General features: G+C 35.3%; 1 protein-coding gene across 14 annotated transcripts in view; it reads left to right on the forward strand.

Annotated features, from left to right (window-relative positions):
* The window catches only part of C2CD5 (C2 calcium dependent domain containing 5), a 95,221-nt gene that overhangs the window by 52,554 nt on the left and 21,485 nt on the right, over positions 1 to 21,182 (forward strand). For all 14 annotated transcript variants that reach the window (XM_046011336.1, XM_046011345.1, XM_046011339.1 and 11 more), the window contains 6 exons: positions 1,473 to 1,587; positions 4,818 to 4,913; positions 7,660 to 7,851; positions 11,819 to 12,005; positions 15,733 to 15,897; positions 19,223 to 19,363. In XM_046011336.1, the coding sequence (XP_045867292.1) occupies positions 1,473 to 1,587; positions 4,818 to 4,913; positions 7,660 to 7,851; positions 11,819 to 12,005; positions 15,733 to 15,897; positions 19,223 to 19,363 (896 nt within the window). The remainder of the gene's footprint in view (positions 1 to 1,472; positions 1,588 to 4,817; positions 4,914 to 7,659; positions 7,852 to 11,818; positions 12,006 to 15,732; positions 15,898 to 19,222; positions 19,364 to 21,182) is intronic.

The raw sequence follows: 21,182 nt of genomic DNA on the forward strand, positions 1-21,182 counted from the left end.
CTTTTCTTAATTCATAATATTGATTGCTAATACCATATTGTACTCTTTTCTATTTTTCTTCTTTCTTTATTTTATCTTGTCCTTGAATTTCTTCCTCAGTTTCCTGGAGTCTGGATTTCTTTGTTTTTTTGTTTTTTTTTTTTTTCTGAAAGAAAGTTTTAGTGTAGCTCTGTCTTGGATCCAAAACTTTAAAACAAGAACCGGCTGGCATTATTTGTAGCTCTGGCTTTTATCTCATTTCTCTATTTTGCTGATCCTCCTCCCTGTGGAGGAAACAAAATTACATCCTAGGAATGTCAACTATAACAAGCCCTTTAACCTTTCTTTATTTTGCTGTCATCAGTATTTTACTAGTGAGTATAATTCTGTTTATTCTGCTTATTTAAAAAACATTTTGAAAACTGAATATGTACTGAAATTCAAAAAAGAAAGCTTTTGGATTGTTTGATTTTCAGTTTTAATAGTGCCTTTTATATGGAAAATTTACAGCAGGAGGTTAGTATCCTATTTTAAGTTAGATTAAGTTTTTTCTATCCCAAATTGTTCCCAAATGGAATGGGCCCCCAAAAGAAACACATTAGGATGTGCTCATTATAGACTGTTTCTGTTTTTAACATCTTTGCACATAAAATGTTACTATAATTTGCAGCTGCTCTTCACCAGTACTTTGCAGCTAAATGCAAGTGATTAGGAAGGATGTGTGCCAGATGCTCCATTTATAATGCTCTATTACAAGCAATATTGGACTCCTCTGTGGTAATAAAATGCAATGCTGTGATTCTGAGGCATTTTCTTAATTACAGAACCATATATGAAGTTACAACGTTCTAACTGAAATATGTCCTTATATACATTAACCAAATTATTTGTAATAATCTTTAAATGTATTTGCTTGCTTTATTTTTAAATTGGCTAGTCCCTTCATTTCTTGTTACTTTGCTTTAGGACGCACAAGGATGGCTACATGGCTTTCTCTTTTTTAACATTGACAAACCTTTGCCTTGGAAAGAACCTAGAATATAGTGGGTTATTAAAAAAAATAGGTACCAGGAAATGAAATCAGAATTTAAATTTATGGATATGACTCAAAATGTTCACTGAGTAAGGTGAGTGAGACACAGAATATCCTCTCAGTTTAGGATTAGAATCTGGAAACTCTGGGTCTACATTTTAAGTTGTAGGTAATAAAATACCTCTCTATAGATGTCCCCTGAAGTAATAAAGCAAATAGAACTAGCTGGTTTATTTTCTATCAATCACGTTTAAAATGTTAAACTTTTTTTGAAGTAACATTGAATTAAAATGTTAACAAGCCTTTTGAGAAATAACATTTTAAACATGTGAAGTTAGTTTTAAAATCTGTTATAGACCAGTATGTCTTTGCCTTCCAGAGTATGTTCATTTTAAACATTTCTTTATCATATAGACAATGTGCTATTGAGTAGTGAACTGATTTAAAATTTATTTTTCAGATGAACCAGAAACTCGAGATGCGTGGTGGGCAGAAATCAGACAAGAAATAAAATCACATGCTAAAGCATTAGGCTGTCATGCTGTAGTGGGCTACAGTGAATCAACTAGCATCTGGTAAATGATAACTTAATTTCCTAGATGCTGTAATTTACAGATTGTCATCTGAAAGGGTAAAAGTTTTATGCAAGTACAGAGAAAAGAATTGTGGCGTGATCTAGGAGCACGGGCCTTGGGAATACATCAGACCGAGGTCCATGTGCCACGTTTGCCACTAAATTGCTGTAAAACTTTGGGAAAGTAACTGCTTCTCTGAGCCTCAATTTATAGATTGAAATTGAGATAATGACCACCTATCAATTAAGGTTATTGAAGAATTAAATGAGAATTGATACTGGCACATAGCAAGTATTAATTCTAGGCTGACTTTACTCCATTTTGTGACCCTGCTAATTCCTTCCTCTGTTGTAAATGAACTGCCATTTGTCTCTAAAGTTTGTCTGTAAACTCTTTCTGCCTTCTTTCACTAATTTTGCCAACACATCTTCCTTCTTGTTTCTGTCAAGTTAGGAAGGGACTTCATACCCTTACTCTCAGTTCCTTTTTCTCCTACCTTTCCTTTCAACAACCTCTCTTACTTTAAAGTCCTTGCCATTCCACAGTTCAGACTTTTCTGCCTCCGAAATATTCTTCCGCCTTTCTTAATTCTCTGCTATCTCCACCAATTGAACATGATTACCCTCCTTCCAACAGCTTGACCTTGTGCTTTCTCATTCTCAAGTCCTTCTCTATCCCCACTTAACTTGCAGCCACATTTTGGACTTCATTATTGCTCAAAACTGTTTACCTTTAAAAATTTGAAACTATAAAATTTCACTCTTGGATCACAGCTTGATATTTTCCATCCATCTCATTTGCCCATTTACATCTGGTTTATTTTGACTCTTACCTTGACCAAGACTTTGCCCAGTTCCTTACTGAGGTTCTGATTTAACATTCTGACTGCCATTGATGAACCCTGTTTTCAGTCCCTCAAAAAGTTTATAACAGGGGCTCCTGGGTGGCCCAATTGGCTAAGTGGCTGCCTTTGGCTTGGGTCATGATCCCAGAGTCCTGGGATCGAGCTCCGCATCAGGCTTCCTGCTCAGCGGAGAGTCTGCTTCTCCCTCTCCCTCTGCCTGCTGGTCTGCATACTTGAACTCTCTGTCAAATAAATAAACAAAATCTTTTAAAAAAAAGTTTATAACAGATATCATCTAGAAATTGTTTGACCTTCTGCTATCTTATTTTTCCACCTATTCTTGAATAATTCTTACTGTCAGCTGTTACATCGGTAGTTCTCTTGTGCCTATGGTAGTCTTTATTGTTAGGAGAAAAATGATTAGACTCCAGTAAATGTGGACATTATAGAGACATGCCGTTTCATCTTCTGAGGGCCCTTTCTTTTCTTCTGCTGACTATGTAAGATATTCTTGCACCTTCTTGTCCCCAGTGTAGCTGTTCTACTTGTGTTAAACTAATAATTTTTTATGCTTATCCTGCCTTACTTCCCAGTAGATAGTCTTGGCTCATTCATAGTTTTAGTGTTATATGCTTTCAGTTCCTAGGGCTATAGTTTTTTTTTTTTTTAATTTTTAAAAAAGATTTTATTTATTTATTTGACAGAGATCACAAGCAGGCAGAGAGACAGGCGGGGGAGTGGAAGCAGGCTCCCCACCGAGCAGGGAGCCCGATGCGGGGCTCTATCCCAGGACCCTGGGATCGTGACCCAAGCTGAAGGCAGAGGCTTGACCCACTGAGCCACCCAGGTGCCCCCTAGGGTTATAATTTTAAAAGATGTAGTGGTGGTTTTTGTTTTGTTTTGTTTTGTTTTTTTAAGATTTTGTTTATTAGAGAGGGCGGGGGCAGGGGCAGAGGAAGAGAGAGACTCCTAAGCACAGAGCCTGACTCAGGGCTTAATCCCATGACCCAGAGATCATGATGTGAACTGAAATCACGAGTGGGACACTTAACCAACTGAGCCACCCAGGAGCCCTTAAAAGATAGTTCTTGCCATCAGATTAGTTTCTCCTGGAGGATTATGACAAGTAAAACACATTTTATGATAGAGATGCTGTGGGATCGAGAGGGTTGGAGTTTAGAAGTAAGATTGGAAGAAAGTGTTAATGAAAAAAAAAGAAAAGAAAAGGTGTTAATGAAGTAACTGAAACTTCAAACTAAATCTCAGGGAATGAGTGTGAATTATGTGAATGAAGAGAGGAGGCATGAGGGGAGTGTCAGGGCAGAAGAATAGCAAACAGAGAAGGCCAGAAGTGTAGATTCAGTGTGGCAGGGGATAGGTCACAGATAGATCCAGGGATCTACAGAAAGGAGTCAGTTTACCTAGATGTTTGAATTCACCTGATTCAAGCTTCTTTTTTCCCTCTGGATCTCAAAACAAGTTTTTGTGTTTAAATCCTATCTATAAATTTTTTTCTGTTCTAATCCATCCAATTTACTAACTGGATAAACTCTCTGAAATGTACTTCTGCTCTCACAGCTCCTTCTTACTTAATCCAGTACTCTCTGTGGCTCCACATTATTCTTTGACATTTCCAGTGCCCACTTAAACATTTAAAGCCTTGCCTCTCTCTACTCAATTACAGATCAAGTAACCATTTCTTTCATGTCCTTTCAGGGTTCTGGTCCGTTTATTTTCATCATTTTGTCCCTTGACTGCTACTTTTGTCATTTGCTTTAGGTGATCTCATTCAATAATTTTATTGATCATTTAAAGTTAGGTAATATGTAATAAGGAAAGAATTCTTTTGAAAATCACTTTTTATCATACATAAAATGATGTAGTTTAAGCTCCATTTAGTGTATTTTGGATACTGTTTGTTTCAAATACCTTTTGTTATTAAGTTTAAAGTAGGGTATAGCAATAATGATATTGATCATTACATATTAAGCTTTTAAAGTAACTTTAATAAACTTTAATGTCATTTAAAGAGTGCTTTAATATAGTTTTATGGATTATTGCTGAATTCAGCAATATAATTTGTTACTATGTTTATTTTGAAACATTCCAGTATTTGTCAGTTTTACCATATTTTAAAGGAATTTATTGTCATTAATATTATACTTTATCTTTTATACTTGTAAAGTGATAAATTTTGCCCTTTTCATTTTAATAATTATTTCTATTTTTTATTCTAGGTTAGGAGATAGTCCTATGATATGATTAATATTTTGTAGAGTCTAACTTGAATTTAAATTGTCACCCTATAATCACTTTGACATTGAACACTTTTCCAAAGCTAGGTTGCCTGGAGATAATAACTATTTCATATTTTTTTCTCTTATAGTGAAGAGGTCTGTATTTTATCTGCATCCGGCACGGCAGCTGTACTCAACCCTAGATTTCTGCAGGATGGCACCGTGGAGGGCTGTTTGGAACAGAGGTTGTCATGGCAGCCTGGCTTCTTTTCTATAAGGGCAAGGAAGGGAGAAGTTGACTTTTAACTTTAGAGCCAGGATAGTTCTGTATGAGGGTGGGTTTCGGTGGTACACTGTAGGGATCAGGACCAGGGCATTTTACTGCTTTTTACCTAAAGAAGTACTGAGTTCTATACTACATGACACACCTTATTATAATTTCCCTAGTATCTTGATAAATTACATGTGTGACTATCAAAGAATTTCAAGTATATATTTTTTGTTTGTTACAGTATAGAAACAATTTTTGATTTTTTCCTTTCCCTTTGTCTTACCTCTGAAACAGAAAAAGGTCATAAAACAATTTGCATAAAGAAAGTTTATATAATTTATAAAACAAAACACTGTATTTTACCAAAATTATATATAAAAGTTCCTAGAAAGTGAAGTATAACTAATGTTTGTGAAAGAGAAAGTGAAAGTGAAATGAAATGAGATTACTTTTTATTTATTCATCCCTTAATCTGTAGACTTCCATAAATGTCAAAAATGCTTCCCATAAACAGATGAGATTATCAAATACATATACAGAAATCTGTTTGTTTGGTGCCAGAGTATACCTGGATAATGTAAATTTTAATTACCCTGTACTCCACTGTTTGCATACTTGCTTTATTTTTAGTGTAAATTTGCAAGTCTCTGTATAACAAAAGTATTCTAGCTCAGGCAGGCAAACAGAAGACTTTGGTCAGTTTCTTCTTTAGCTTGTATTAAAAATGGATTTTGACCATAATATATTTCTGAGCATTGAAAGTCATCATAAATAGGAAAATAGAGATGTGGAACATTGTGAAGTATATTAAAAATCAGAGTGTTCTGTTGAGAAAACTGCCTGCTGGTGAGTTGTCCCAGTGATGCTCCATAGTTCTGATACATGTCAGTTGATTTTTATTCTTGAGTGGTTAGAAGTCTGATTTAACAAATGACCTTTCCCATGCAGCTTGATTATTTTGATATTCTGGCTTGGGTGGATACAGTGAATTCTCTTTTATGGCATTCTAGTGCAACAGATACCATCCCTATCTGCAAAAGAGGAAAATGCCCTTTTTTCTTGCTGTACAATTATTTCTGCTTACTAGAGAAAACTAGAAAAATATAGGAAAGTAGAAGGAAGAAAACAAAGGGAAAATGCCCTTTTTTCTTGCTGTACAATTATTTCTGCTTACTAGAGAAAACTAGAAAAATATAGGAAAGTAGAAGGAAGAAAACATTCTCCATGATCTCAATATTCAGAAATCGTTCCTTTTCTAGATTTCATATTTCAAATGCTTTCAAATTTCAAATTTTTAATTTTTCAAATTTTTCAAATTTTTCAAATTTTAAATTTTTCAAATTTAAATACTTCTATTTTTATGCCTATAGTATTAAATCACTTAAGTTCAAATTTCTGTGAGGTGTTTGGTTAAAAATTGCCCCAGTTTTCATCCTTTTATGCCTTTTTGTAACACATGGACTTTGGTTCAAACAACCTGACATTAGAATCTGAGGTCTGCTACTTAGCATTTAGTGTGACTGAACAAGTTACTTAGTATCTCCAGTTAGTTTCAGGCCAAGAAAAACTAGTTTTTGTTACTGTTTGCTGCACATTATATTGGGTATATTTAGCTAGCTTATTAGCCTTTCTGGGTTAAGTATTATTATTCTAGTTTTATAGATGAGGCTCTGAGAGGTTAAATGACTGTGCAAGGTCACACAACTCCACTTAGAATCTGTTTGATTTCTCTATTACTTCTAATATACCAGAATCTCAACAATAAGAGAATAATATCTGGGCGTGATTAGATTTAGAGGGTTATTGTCGATATTTAGTAAAATATTATGTACAAGGAATTTTCAAGAAGTCTGACTGATAATAGATACAGTGTAACTTTCCTTTCTCCTTTTTAATTTGTCCACTTGCCAAGTTTCAACTTCTAACAGGTTGCTTTAGCTTGGAGTGAATTGAGAACCCACGTCTTTCTGGAGCCCTAGAAAGTGTGGCTTTGTGAAAGTCTGGAGTTCTCCATGAACTTCCTTTTGCTTTCATTTCTGTTTTTCCCCGAATTTCCTGAGATTTGATGAGTGAAAAAAATGCTTAATCATTCTAAAATGCATTCATTTTTACATTATTACAACAAACATTTTACAGTGATTGGGAAGGTTGTGTGTGGTCCTTTGTGGTTTATGTATGATATATATGTTGTTAGTGAAACGGTTTCTCAGAAATCTTAAAGCAGTCACTAGAAATTAGAAATGTTAGATTATGCCTATTTTTGACTTTTTAAATTTTTAAATAGGTTTGTTTTTGATCGTAATTTTTTTTTTCAAATTATTAGATTGGTTAAAGAGGTTTTTCTTCCTTGGGAATTTTTTTTTTGTGTGTGTGATTATATTTGAGTTTATATTGGTATCTAACCATGTGTTTTTATGTTGTATCACAAAGAACAACCTTTGGGATAATAGTGGTTTTTGTCAGGTGGGACATCCTCAAACATATGAATTGATGCAAATCAATGGCTACTTATGTAAGTCTTTCTCTCATATGAAAGAGTATGGTTCTGATTTCATGGTCATTTTTAATTCTAGTAGTCGTAGTGGTGCTCTCATAACCTACAGTAGTAGAAGTTGCGCTGTAGTGTGTATGTAAGTACTGTATATGAAAAATATGTTTTTGAAAAAAATGCATAGAACTTTAAAGAAGTCTTCATTTGTTTTCTTTGTGTATTTATACAGGCTAGAAGAAAATTTGCCTGCTGGCTGTGGATTTTGCCACATACCATATGATGAACTGAATATGCCATTCCCAGCTCATCTCACGTACTGCTGTAACTGCAGGAAACAAAAAGTTCCTGATGTTCTCTTTACAACTATAGACCTCCCAATAGATGCAACCGTTATCGGAAAAGGTTGTCTTATTCAAGCAAGGTATATTTACGCAAACACTACTTAGGGTCCTTGAAAGAGTTATGGAGTATGAAGTCAGATAGACATGTTTCAAATGTCAGCTGTACTCCTTCCTACCTGTGTGATCCTGGGCAGGCTGGGCAATGCTATCCAAATCTTGTGTTTAATCACATAAGAAATTGGGAGGAAGAATACATTCTTTATAAAACTCAAAAAAGTTCATATACAAAAGCAGTTTTAAACATTTAAATTCTGTACAGACATTTATTATTATGAAGATTACTAATTAACCTGTTGTGGGCTAGTAGTGTGTCTCTGTTTTAAGGACATTATGTAATACATTTTAGAAATTAATTTTTTTTCTTTTAAAGAACAATGCCATCTAGTGTTTCTTTTATTAATTCATTTAGCTGTTGACAATTCCTTTTAAAATGTCCTGGAGTAGGACATGACAAATTGTGGTTGTCGTGCAGGAAGTAGCTGTTATTGTCTAGGTCACTAACTACTGCCAGGTTGCCAAATCCATTGAGCAGTTCTGTCTTCCTCTTACTTGACATCTCAGCAGTATCATACAGTTGATCAGTTTCTCCTTCATACTTCTTGACTTCATAGTGCCCCCGGCTCCCCCTGCCCCAGGTTTTTCCTACCTTTATGTATAATCCTTAGTCTCTTTGTTGATTCCTCCTCCTTTTATTGATCCTAGAAAGGCCATGGGTCTGGACCCTCTTCTCAAAGGTCTCTCCCCAGTTGAACTCATCAACTCCTATAGGTCTGTGTGCTTTCTGTATGTTTGTGACTCTCACATTTATAACTCTAGTCCAGAACTTTCTCTGAGCTTCAGACTCATATACTTTCATACCCAACTTTGAAGTCTTGTAGGTGTCCTGTACTTTTTGAACCACTGATTTTTCTCCACTTCTTTCATATTAGCCTTCTTTATTTTATATTATTTTATTTTGCTATTATTTATTTTTAAAAGATTTTGTTTACTTATTTATTTATGATTTATTTATCAGAGAGAGAGAACACAAGCTGGGGGAGCAGCAGAGAGAGGGAGAAGCAGGGTCCCCTCTGAGCAAGGAGCCTGATGTGGGACTTGATCCCAGGATGCTGGGATCATGACCCGAGTCAAAGGCAGACTCTTAACTGACAGAACCACTCAGGTGCCCCTAGCCTTCTTTATTTTAACTAATGATCCCCTTGCTGTGTCTAATTCTTCGTGCCAAATGTGGTATTCTTTGACACTGTCCTCCTGCCTGACCTCTCTGCATCAGAGTTATTTTACAAAGTCATGTTGAGTTTTCTTTTCTTTTTTAAGATTTTATTTATTTATTTGACAGACAGAGATCACAAGTAGGCAGAGAGGCAGGCAGAGAGGAAAGGAAGCAGACTCCCCGTGGAGCAGAGAGCCCAATGTGGGGCTCAGATCCCAGGATCCTGGGATCATGAACTGAGCTGAAGGCAGAGGCTTTAACCCACTGAGCCACCCAGGCACCCCAAGTTTTATTTTCAAATGTATTTCTGATCTATTTACATTTGCTTTCATTTCCTCTTACATCTTGAACCTTCAATTTGGGATTGTTTTTCTTTTGCTAATACCCTTTAGTATTTATTTCAGTGGGTCGGCTGCTGGTGAACTGTCTATTTTGCTTGTCTGAAAATATTTACTTACCTTGAAAAGGTTTTGGGCTGCCATTTATTTTCTTGTAGCACATTGAAGATACCCTTCCATTGCCTTCTGGTTTTCATTACTACTATTGAGAAATAATCTATTAGATTAACTTTTATTATTTGTCCCCCTCCCCTGCCAGCCAGGCTGTGTGTGAATAATTCTGTTTGTCTTTGGTTTTCTGCAGTTTCCCTGTGAAATGTTAGGTATGGAATTCTTTTATCTTAATTGCTGAATATTGGGATTCTTGAATCTGTAGATTCTTTCATGTGCTTTAGACAATTTTTAGATATTAGTTCTCCTATGTTTCAACTCTTCTCTCTTCTTGATACTGAAATTAAAAATGTTAGACTTTCTCACTACCTCCTTTGTGTTATTCTCTTGTCTGTATTTTCTGTCATTTTGTCTATGTCATATTTTGGATACTTTGTTATCTATATTTCTCTCATCAGCTGTCTCTAATATTCTAGTAAGCCCAATAATTGGGGTTTTAAATTTTTGATAATCTTTTTTTTATTTCTGTAAGTTTCATTTTCTTCTTTTTCAAATCTTTTATTATATGTTATAACCTGGGACTGACTCTTTAATGGGTAGTTTTAATATCTGAAAATTTTTTTTATTGTTATTTCTTTTCATTATTATTCATTGTGTTTTGTTTCCTTAGACTGTGATAGGCTCACAGAAAGTTGCAAAAGTGATACAAAGAATCCCATGTAGTCTTCACCCAGCTTCCTTCATTGGTGGCATTTTATACAGCTATAGTAGAATATCAACTAGGAAATTAACATTGTTAATTGTTAAGAATTAATTAACGTTGTTAACTGTTAACCATACTACAGACCTTACTCAGTTTTTACACTTTTTAAAATTTGCATTCATTTGTGTATTTGTGTGTATATGTGTAATTCTATGCAACTTTATCCCACAAGTAGATTTGTGTAACCACCACCATAGTTAAGACACAGAACTGTGTTCCATTACCACAAAAGAACCTCCTTTTGCTGTCTCCTTGTGTTTATACTCTCCACTAACCCCTTGCCCTCGTCCTGTGATGCTTTTAAGAAGATTCTTAGAAATACATAATTTATCGAGTTTTTTGTTTGTTTTAGGTAGGAGGGAGTTTATGTCCAGCAGCGGTTTTCAGAGTGTAGATTAGTAGATTAGTAGAATCACCATCCTTGAGAGAACTTATAGAAATGCTGATTCTCAGGCTCTACTCCAGACCTATTGAATGAGAAACTCTGGGAATGGGTCCTAGTGATTGTTTTTTAATGAACTCTCAAGCTGAAGATTGGTAACTACTAACATTAATACCCTTTGTTAGTTTGGGGATCTTTCCTTCATCTTTACTGCTACCTTTTTAGTCTAAGCTGTCATTGTCACCTAAATTACTTTTTGTTACCATTTCCTCATCAGTTCTGTCATCCTTATTCCATGTTCTGTGTAGGAATATAAATGATATCTTAAAACATAAATTGGATCATGTTACTACTTAAAAACCTACCTGGAATTTCTCATTGCTGGTAGAATAAATCAGATTGCTTAGCATGACCTGTAGGCCCCTAACGTGATCATGTCCCCGTTTAACTGTACCCCCATCCCTGCTACTCTCACCCTTGCTCACTTCACTTTAGCACAGTAGTTTCCTTTTGGTTCTAATATGTCAGTCCCCTTCCGTAATTGTGTTTCTCGAGCTTTCTTGGTTCCAGCTTGTTTATAAGATCCCAAGTCAGGTGTCATCTCTCCTGTGAGGCCTTCTCTCTAGTTATTCCAATTCACATGACCTGGTTCATTTTCTTCAGACACCTGAGTCTTCAACATAATCCAACCTTACCTTGTTTCTTTGTCTATTCCCATCCCCTCCCCTGGAATATAACCATGAGAATGGGGACTCTGTGTTTTGTTTGTTGATTAGTGCTCACTATCTAGAACAGTGCCTGGCATGTGGTAGATGCTCAGGAAAGTTTTGTGTTCTTTGAGTGAGTAAATTAACTTTTTTCCTTTGCTGTCCATTCATCATATGACCACATGGAGTTATGAAACCTAAGATTTTAAATTATATTCTCTAGTGATTTTGACTGGTAATTTTTTCATTTCTAGAGATTTTTGAGATTTGTCTTTTTCATTTATTAAGATAGGACTTTTAGCAAAAGCATACAAAATGAAAAAACTGACAGAAAAGATTATTGATATAACTTAATAAGCTCATTTGAAACAAGTAAATGTTTTAATTACACTTACAGAACGTTTTAAAAATTGGACATTTCTTGAGATAGTACCAAGAATATTGTCTAGTGACTGAATTATTTTCCTTAACAGGTTATGTCGCTTGAAAAAGAAAGCACAGGCAGAAGCAAATGCCACAGCTATCAGTAATCTGTTGCCATTTATGGAATATGAAGTGCACACTCAGCTAATGAATAAACTAAAACTCAAAGGAATGAATGCTTTATTTGGACTGAGAATTCAGATCACAGTGGGTGAAAATATGTTGATGGGCTTAGCGGTAAGTTTAGATGTTTTGATTTTGTTTTGTGATTCCTGTAGTTGTAATAGATTCTGCTTCATGTGATTCAAAGAGTCTTTTAAAAGGACTTATTTAAAGAAACTGGCATTAAGATCTTTAAGGGTTGGGACATTATAGGAAGTAAAAAATAGGGTGATAGGCTTTTAAACATTTTTATTTTTATAATTATGAATTATTTAAAATTCTATTAATGAAATTATATAGAATTTATTTATATTTATATTATATTTTTATATTCTGACAATCTCAATAGTCAGATTTTATAAAAATTATCATGTGTAGCTTGTTTAGTAAGTGGGTCATCATTGTTCTGGACGTTATTATTTTTTATGCATTGCTAAGACGGTTTTTCCTCAGCATAGTTGACATTCGGGACTGGAACCCTCTTCATTGTAGGAGGCTGTCGTGGTCACTGTAGAATGTTTAGCAGCCACCCTGGCCCGCCCACTAGATGCTTATGGCTTCCCTTCAGTGTGATGAATAAAAATGTTTCCACACATTACCAGATGTCCCTGCAGGGGCACAGTCACTCCTGAGGGGGAGGACCACTATGCTAAAATAATCTTTAGTTGTATGAAGAAAATAAAGCAATACATATGAAACAGCCTATGGCTGCATACGGAAATTAAGTTTCATCATAAATGTGCTCCTGTGGTCAACAGTGGAATGTGCAATGAAGTATGTTTCTTTATCTTTTTCTTTTTTTTTAAGTATGTTTTTCTTAACTGTTGATACATTGTGAGGCAGTAGAGGGGTGCTGGCTGGTTCAGTGGGTTAAGCGTCTGACTCTTCATCCCAGCTCAGGTCCTGATCTCAGGGTCATGAGTCTGAGCCTGCACTGGGCTCTATGCCCAGCATGGAGCCTACTTAAAAAAATGGAAAAAGAAACATTGTGAGGGTGTGGGAAGATCTTTATCTCAGCTTTATGTTCACCTTGTCTTATTAGACAAGAAGTTCTGACTAGAAAGTCATCAGAGGGGAAAGTGAGAGTTGTCTTTATAAGTTGAGACCCAGAGAACTAGGTGCCTGCAGAATATATACTGACCAGGTAGAAACTGATTAACAGTATTTATGGAAATGCTCTCCTATTTTAGACACTTGGCTAGCTGGAATCTTTATCTGTGACACTGGCACTTTCCAAATTGGAATTCTCTGCCATCTTTCTGAGATGCATAGACATTTAATTTAAAGAAATTTATCGAACTTGAATTTTTTTTCTCAGTGTGCATTTGTAGATTAAATGCTGAACTATTTCCTGCTCATGCATTTACAAATATGCAAATTTCTGTATGTAGGGGATAATTGTGTGATAATGATAAACTAATCAGGTAATCATGATTTCTATAACAAGAGAAATTTGCAATGATTAATGAAAGTAATCTGATTTATATTAAAATATTTGATATCTAGATTAACTTGTGAAGAAAGTGTTCATTATAATTCATTCATCTAAAAACTCTCATGCTTAGCTATTATTATACATGTATAATTTGGCTGAATACAAAACTGTCATTATTGGTGGGTGTCTGAGAACTAAGAACTTGATTCAGATCCAAAGATTTAAAAAGCATTGTGCCAGCTGTATCAACTACTTCTGGTGGTTGAGCCCCAGGAAACTAGTTTGTGAAATTTTTCAGTGTCTGCCTAAAATACTGCCTTTTCTGATTCTTGCTAGTCTTTTCCTTCTTGACCACTAGTGACACTCATTATAATTGTTTGAGATTTTCATCTTTATGCTGTGGTTTAGCTTGTGCACTTAAGTCTCAAGGCCCCAGGAGTAGCTTCCATGATAATTGATCTCTGATGAATGTCTACTGCATGTCTGGCTCTGTGCTACTCCAGAAGGAATGCAAAGTTACTTTAATGGATGCTGTGATAGATTGAGACTTGTCCAAAGTGGTATGATTGCATGTACTGGAACTGAATTTCAAACCTAGGCCCGTCTTATTCCAGAGTCTGTGTTCTCAAGCTTTCTGGGCTGTTGCCTTGTGAGCACAGTTAGAACACGTTAGAGGTGGTGTGCTAAAGTTTCATATGGCAGGAGGGTTCTGAGGTTGAGTACTAGAGACTGGGTCATAGACACAGTCATGGGCAATAACAAACAAACCAGGAGAGAGAGCTTCTGAGGATCAGTTTCATCTACTGCACAGACATCATCATAGACTATCATACCCTTTTTAGGATGAACTTTCACAAAATTGGTATTTGATTAGAAAGAATAATAATAACCCACAAAGGAGTGTCTGACTCCTGATTTTAGCTCGGATCATGATTTCAGGGTCAGGAGATTGAGCCCTGCATTGGCTCAACAGGGCATGGAGCCTGCTGAAGATTCTCTCTCTCGTTCTCTGCTCCTCTCCCCCAACCCCCCAACTCACTTGCATACACTCTCTTTAAAAAAAATAATTACTCACACAGTTCAAAATACACAAGTATCCAGAGTTAAAAGAAATATCTTTTCTTGTCTGCATTCTACTCCTTCGATGTTAACAATCTGATATTTATACTTGTATATAATATATTTTTTGCTTTGCTTATATAAGCATGTTTAAATGTAAATGCACATAAGGGTGTGTGTGTGTGTGTGTGTGTGTGTGAAAATACTGTGTTTCGTATTTCCCTTAATAGTTTTCTAATACTGCTGGCATGTGGTACCATTGCAGAGTCAGAGATTAATAGTGATTTAATTAAATATTTAAATAAATCCATATTAAGTAGTTTCCTTTCTTGGTAATTATGAAGGTGGGGTGGTGTCATGAAAACTTATCGGGCTTTAGTTTTTTGTTTTTTTTTTTAAAGATTTTATCTTATTTATTTATTTGACAGATAGAGATCACAAGTAGGGAGAGAGGCAGGCAGATAGAGAGAGAGGAGGAAGTAGGCTCCCTGCCAAGCAGAGAGCCGGATGCGGGGCTCGATCCCAGGACCCTGGGAACATGACCTGAGCGAAAGGCAGAGGCTTTAACCCACTGAGCCACCCAGGTGCCCCTAGTTTTTTTTTTTTTTTTTAACTTGAGAGAGAAAGAGCCCACAAGCAAGAGGGGGGGCAGAAGGAGAGGGAGAAGCAGGCTCCCTGCTGAGCAGGGAGCCTGAGGCGGGGCTCCTTCCCAGAATCCCAGGATTGTGACCTGGGCTGAAGGCAGACGCTTAACCAACTGAGCCACCCAGGTGTCCCAGGTTCTTGGATTTTAGAATGAGAAACATACTCAAATCTCTTCTCCACGTTTATTGACAGTATGATCTTGAGTAAGTTTCCTGTCCTTTTTGAAGTTCAGTTTCTTCACTTGCTTTGCAAAAGTCTCCCTTTTATTTTAAAGGGAAATTATTTAATCAGTCATGAAACATTTACTTTTCAACAACTTTTAAACTTTTTTTTCCCTACACTATTTTTCAAAGCAGTTTATTTTTTACAATCATAAGGTAAAAATTGAAAAGTGCTGTTGGGTATGCAGTGAAAAGTAAATCCTTCTTTCACTTCATTCAGTGAAAAGTAAATCCACCTACCTACCCAGGATTCTCTCCAGAAGCAACCAATTCCTGTTACCAGTTACTTGTTTCTGCACTCTTCCAATGTACGTCCAATACATGCACTGATGCTAATTATATTTTTCCTGTAAGGCAAAGACATCTTTCATAAATGTGAAAACTTAAGGACTATTATTCTTTAGATATTTTTTCTGATTACTTCCCCCATTATTTTTACAAGTCGGCCACAGGTGTATATTTAGCAGCTTTACCAACGCCTGGTGGCATTCAGATTGCTGGGAAGACTCCTAATGATGGCTCCTACGAACAGCATATATCGCATATGCAAAAGAAGATAAATGACACAATTGCCAAGAATAAAGAATTATATGAAATCAATCCTCCGGTAAGTGAAATAAACTCACATTGTGACTATGTAAGTTATTGTTTAGGGGTTAGCTTATTTTGGCGTTATTTTATTTTGGACATAAAATATTTCTTTTCACTGTTGAGATTTGCTGTCCTCATTACTCATTCTTTTCACCTCCCTTTACATTCATGCTCAAATGTCTCCTTTTAGGGAGCTGACTCTGACTGCCTTATTTGAAAATTGTATTCTTCCATCAATTTTTGATAACCCCCATCCCCCTTTTGTGTTTGTTTTTTATTTCTCTTGTCTCTGTGTGTGTGTGTGTGTGTGTGTGTGTGTGTGTAAGCCCAAAGAAATATGTTTTTTATATTTGTCATTGCTTGTTACTCCTAGTAGAATGAAACCCCCTTGGGGGGCTGTATTTCTGAGGCCTGGAACAGTTCTTTCTAGTAGTATCCTCTTGATTAAATAAATGGTTTAAATGTTCATTTTTAGTTAAAAGAAAGATTGCTTATTTATATTCTTAAAATGGGAAAGAATACACCATTTTTCAGTTTTACCTTCTTTCTCAGGATTTTCCTACCCGCCACTTCCGTAGTCAGTCTTTGATACTAAGTTTGTAGGAGGTGTCACAGTGTCTCTTACTCTGAGGGCGCCGCATAGCCAGAGTCTGAATTGAAGGAAAGAAGTGTTGGAGTTAGAAGGAATCTGTTTTTTTATGAGTGTCCAGTCGTGAAATACTTCGGTAAAAAGAAAGTGTTTGGATAACATTATTATTGTGATTATTTGATTTTATACACACTATTGAATTTTGGTTGGTTATCTGGGACACTGCATCTGCATTCTAGCTTCAGACTTGGAGCTTTCTTACAGAGGTCAGCTGAGAGGAATTTTTAAGATAGACAGTGCTACACCGTTAAGGGTGGTAGACAGCAGTCACATGTGGCTATAGAGCACTTGGTATGTGTCAGGTCTGAACTGAGGGGTGCTAGCAGCATAAAATACACCCTGGATTTTAAAGACTTAATAGAAAAAGAATGTAAATTATCTCAAGTATTTTTTATATTAATTACATGTTGAAAGTGTAATCTTTTGGATATAGTGAATTAAGTATTTTATTAAAATTGGCTTTCTTTTTTATTACCTACGAGGTGTGCTTTGTATTTCTGTTGAACAGCGCTGATACAGAGCTTCTTTAAATTCACTAAGAAAGTTGGCGGGTTAATATATTATATGTTTAAATAACCATTGTAAAAGTTTTCCACACAACACTACTGCTTGTTGGCAGTACGTTATTTTTCTTTTATAATTATGTTTTGATATTTGACAAATAGTGTTTATGCCTCTTGGGGAGAGTGATTTGCGAAGCTTTATGTTAGGGCTCCATGAAAGAAGCTGAACTCTTGCTTACCAATGTTCATCAACTATGTACTTACCATGCTCACCTCCCACAGGAAGAATTGACCCCTTCCTCCATTACATTCCTAGTGTTTCTGTATGTGCTTCTGTCATAGGGCCTGTTCCATATTACTGCACTTAGCTTTTACATGTCTGTCTGGCTTTATGAGCCTTTTAAAGTCAGACATATTTAAAGAACATGAGTTAAATTATTTCATCTAGTCAATAAATGTTTATTGAGCTTCTGTATTAGCAGTACATTTTAGAGGAGGGAATAAATCTGACATGATTCTTAAAATTTCAGCATATCTAGATTTCATGTATTGAATATGACTGTATTTTCACCAAAAGACTAGCTTATGAATTTTCTAATATGTCTCTCCTTATTTCAGCATAACATCTCAGAATTTGTTTGACAAAGTCAGTGTAATAGGTCACTAATCATATTACAATTTCGTCTTTTCTGCTTCTGAGACAATGTATGCCCACCCTGAAAATGTGGATCAGTGTGTTTCTTGTCTTAGGAAGGTAGCTCCAGCTGAACTGAATGTCCTTGTTTGATTTTTTTTTTTTTCTCAACACTGAAAAATCTTTCAAATGCAGAGGTGTAGTACCACTTAACTGGAGATAATTCAGGCAAACAAAGGTATCAAAAAGTGCAAAACTTTCAGAATAACAAACAGGACCAGTGGTGAAATTTCATTATGAATCTAAGATATATTAAATCCTGAATAGTTGCTTTCATTAGGTCCATGATATAATGACAGAAGCATAACCAAATCTTAAACTACTAAAAAATTATAAAAAGAAAGGTATTATCTACTGGGAAGAACATTGCACTGGGTAGGTTCATCACTTAAAGTAGTTTTCAAGCCCAGGCAAACTGCTTTACCTCGGAAGTGAAGCTCTTTTTCATTTTATAGTCATTATAATAGACACCCTGTCAGAATTATACAGGGCAAGTTAATTTGGGGTATAAATAAGAGAAATGAATGTGGAATTAATTTATAGATAGCTATTATTAAATTGTGGTAGTCTTATGTAAGATATGCACTAGCGATGAACATTTAAAGCTTCATTTTGAAAAGAAATTCTTATACTCTTTCTTTTTTAAAAACATAGCTTTGTTATACCAACAATAGGCTATGCTTTTTGCATTTGTGCTCACGTATTCACATTCTGATAGTCCTTGTAGCCAACAGATATTTAGAATCTCTGGTTGGCTCTGATCTTTGACTATGTAGTAGTACGTAGAAGCTTACAAACCCATATGGGGGTCACACCATACACTGATCTCAAAAAGATCATTGTTATAGCTACGAAAGTTTATTTAGCTTAATTAGTTGCACAGCAAATACCTGCATAATATATGTATTATGTATACATGCACACATTTATCATAGTCCTCATTTTATTATGTGGAGCTTTGAAAAATTGCCATTGGATAAGAAAAAATATAAAAGGTGAGAATCCTTTTCGGAGACTACATTTTTAATTTTTTCTGGGCTTTTCGGTCTTTTAAATGCTGAGTAGAAAATAACATTATGAGCTGGAAGGACTGCCAGTTCCCTACTTGTTGTGGTGTCCTCTCTGTACACTAGATGTCAGTATTGCCTTGCTAGCTGGCAGTCCTATATGTTTATGGATTGGTGTAGCCAGGCTACTATTATTGATAAAAGGAAATATCCATGTACTCTATAAAAGGCTAATTAGCTATGAAAGTTAAAATTAAATATAGGCTGTGAATATATTTTACAGACTTTTTCTCTACAGATATTAATATAAAAATTTAAAATCAAGCTGAAGTGTGTAAGTATGAAATCATGTTATATATCTGAAACTAATATAATGTTATATGTCCATTATACTTGAGTAAAAAGAAAAAAAGACTACAGTTTACAAAATAACCCCCAAACTGAAAAAGACTGTCTCATATGACATAAAGCAAATGTATTCCTTTTAGGATATATCTGAAGAGATTATAGGATCACCCATCCCAGAACCTAGACAGCGCTCAAGACTTTTAAGATCTCAGTCAGAAAGCTCTGATGAAGTTACAGAATTGGACCTTTCACATGGGAAAAAAGATGCTTTTGTGTTGGAGGTATTACTGCATTAGACTAATTTCTCAAAGTTTTTGGAAGATAAGATGCATATTGTTACAATCAGATCCTAAATTGATGTAATGTGATTTTGTATTATTGCAACTTCTATAAATATAGAAAAATTTTATTATAAAAATGATAACAAATTTGAAAATATTAGAAGCTGGTAATACATTTTTTGATCAAGCCCGGGTACAATAATGCAGGTGGTTTTGGAAAAAGTAATGTATGGGTTGAAATAAAATTAAGATAATGCCTAAGCTAAAAAAAAATGTTAAATTCTTAGAGCTATTTTTGTAAACTTGAATAAATTTAAAGTGCTGATTTTTGACTTACCATATCTACTCGCTTCATGCGTTATAGCATGTTAGTATAATTGTATCCTTTCACATGTGTATAATAGCACTAGGAATTCTGAGTATAGGGTTTTCTTACTGAATTCAGAAGGTATGGTTGAGCTTCCATTATAAAAATACACTCAGAATTTTCTTGGAGAATAAATGTGGCATGGAAAATATATGGAGCCTCCTACCTCGCAAGTCTGCTCCCTCTGTCCTGCCCTATAAACAGTTAGCTTTAATGGAGATAGATGATCTTCCTTTGGTATTAAGGAAAGGAAAACAAATGAGGATACTCAGAAATGTTCTGGTAAGGTTCCAGTTGAGAGAAAAACATTAGATGCCTTTATTTTAGTAAAGCAGGAAGCTCATGGTAGAATTTTTGGGGGATGGGATTAGACAGTTGAAGAATCTAGAACAGTGCTTGCGAACGTGATCAGGATGTCAGCCATGGGAGATGCACAAGACTGAACTGAGGTAAGAGTGTTGACTTGTAGAAAACTCAGACTATATGGATGTTTGCCTGTTTCTCATATTTTTCTACAGTCTGAGAATGAACAAAAAATGGAGGTTGGTAAAAGAAAATGTCAGATTGAGGAGGTAAAAGGTGCTAAGGTACTGTTTGGGGTAGTGCTACTCAAAGTGTGCTGTGACTAGCATCAGCACCATCTGGAATCTTGTAAGAAATGCAAATTCTGGAGCCTGTACTTCAGGCCTAGTAAATGAAAATTAACTAAATGAAAATTTCAAGGTAGGCCCCAGGAATCTGTTTAACATTCTAGAGCATTATTGATCTTTATGGTCCTAGATCCTGGCTAAGTAGAGAGTGAAAGTGCTTCAGATCTGGGCAGAAGGCTGAGAGCAAGGTACAGATTCAGTACGAGAGGGAACAGACAGGACATTGTAGTTGGAACTGGGTGTGGAATGTTTTTGGGAATAGTGAGTTGAGGTATGGCCGTGACTGTGGATAGCTACGATAGAGTTAAAAATGGTTCTTCAAGTCTCAACAGTAATGTGAAGGGACACTTGAAGTGTGTGAGAGTCAGTCAGACTCCCGCTGTACAGATGAATGTCAGCATATGTCCAGTTGAATGGTTTCACTATTTATTATTCACAATGGAATATTATGAATAAGAAAAATAGGATTTGGATTTATTTTTCTTAGCTGTGCCTTTAAATTATCCCTATGTAATTCAGTTTTAAAGCAGTTTTGTATATAAGTCAAAAGATCTTTTTAAATTGCCTTTATTAACTTATACAAGTAGAAATAATACTTGTTTATGGTATCTTTATAAGCCTTTTGAAATGTGTACTCATAAAGGCTTGAGAAAAGGCTCTCTCTTTTTTTTAACTGAATATCCTTTATAATGTGAAATATTTACTTAGAAGTATTTATAATAAGTATTGAGAAATTTACAGATATTAGAACTTTTTCTTTTTTAAGATTTTTATTTATTTATTTGAGAGAGAGAGAGAGAGA

This window comes from Meles meles, chromosome 7 (genome assembly GCF_922984935.1).
Source record: "Meles meles chromosome 7, mMelMel3.1 paternal haplotype, whole genome shotgun sequence".
In the NCBI taxonomy this organism is placed as follows: Eukaryota; Metazoa; Chordata; class Mammalia; order Carnivora; family Mustelidae; genus Meles; species Meles meles.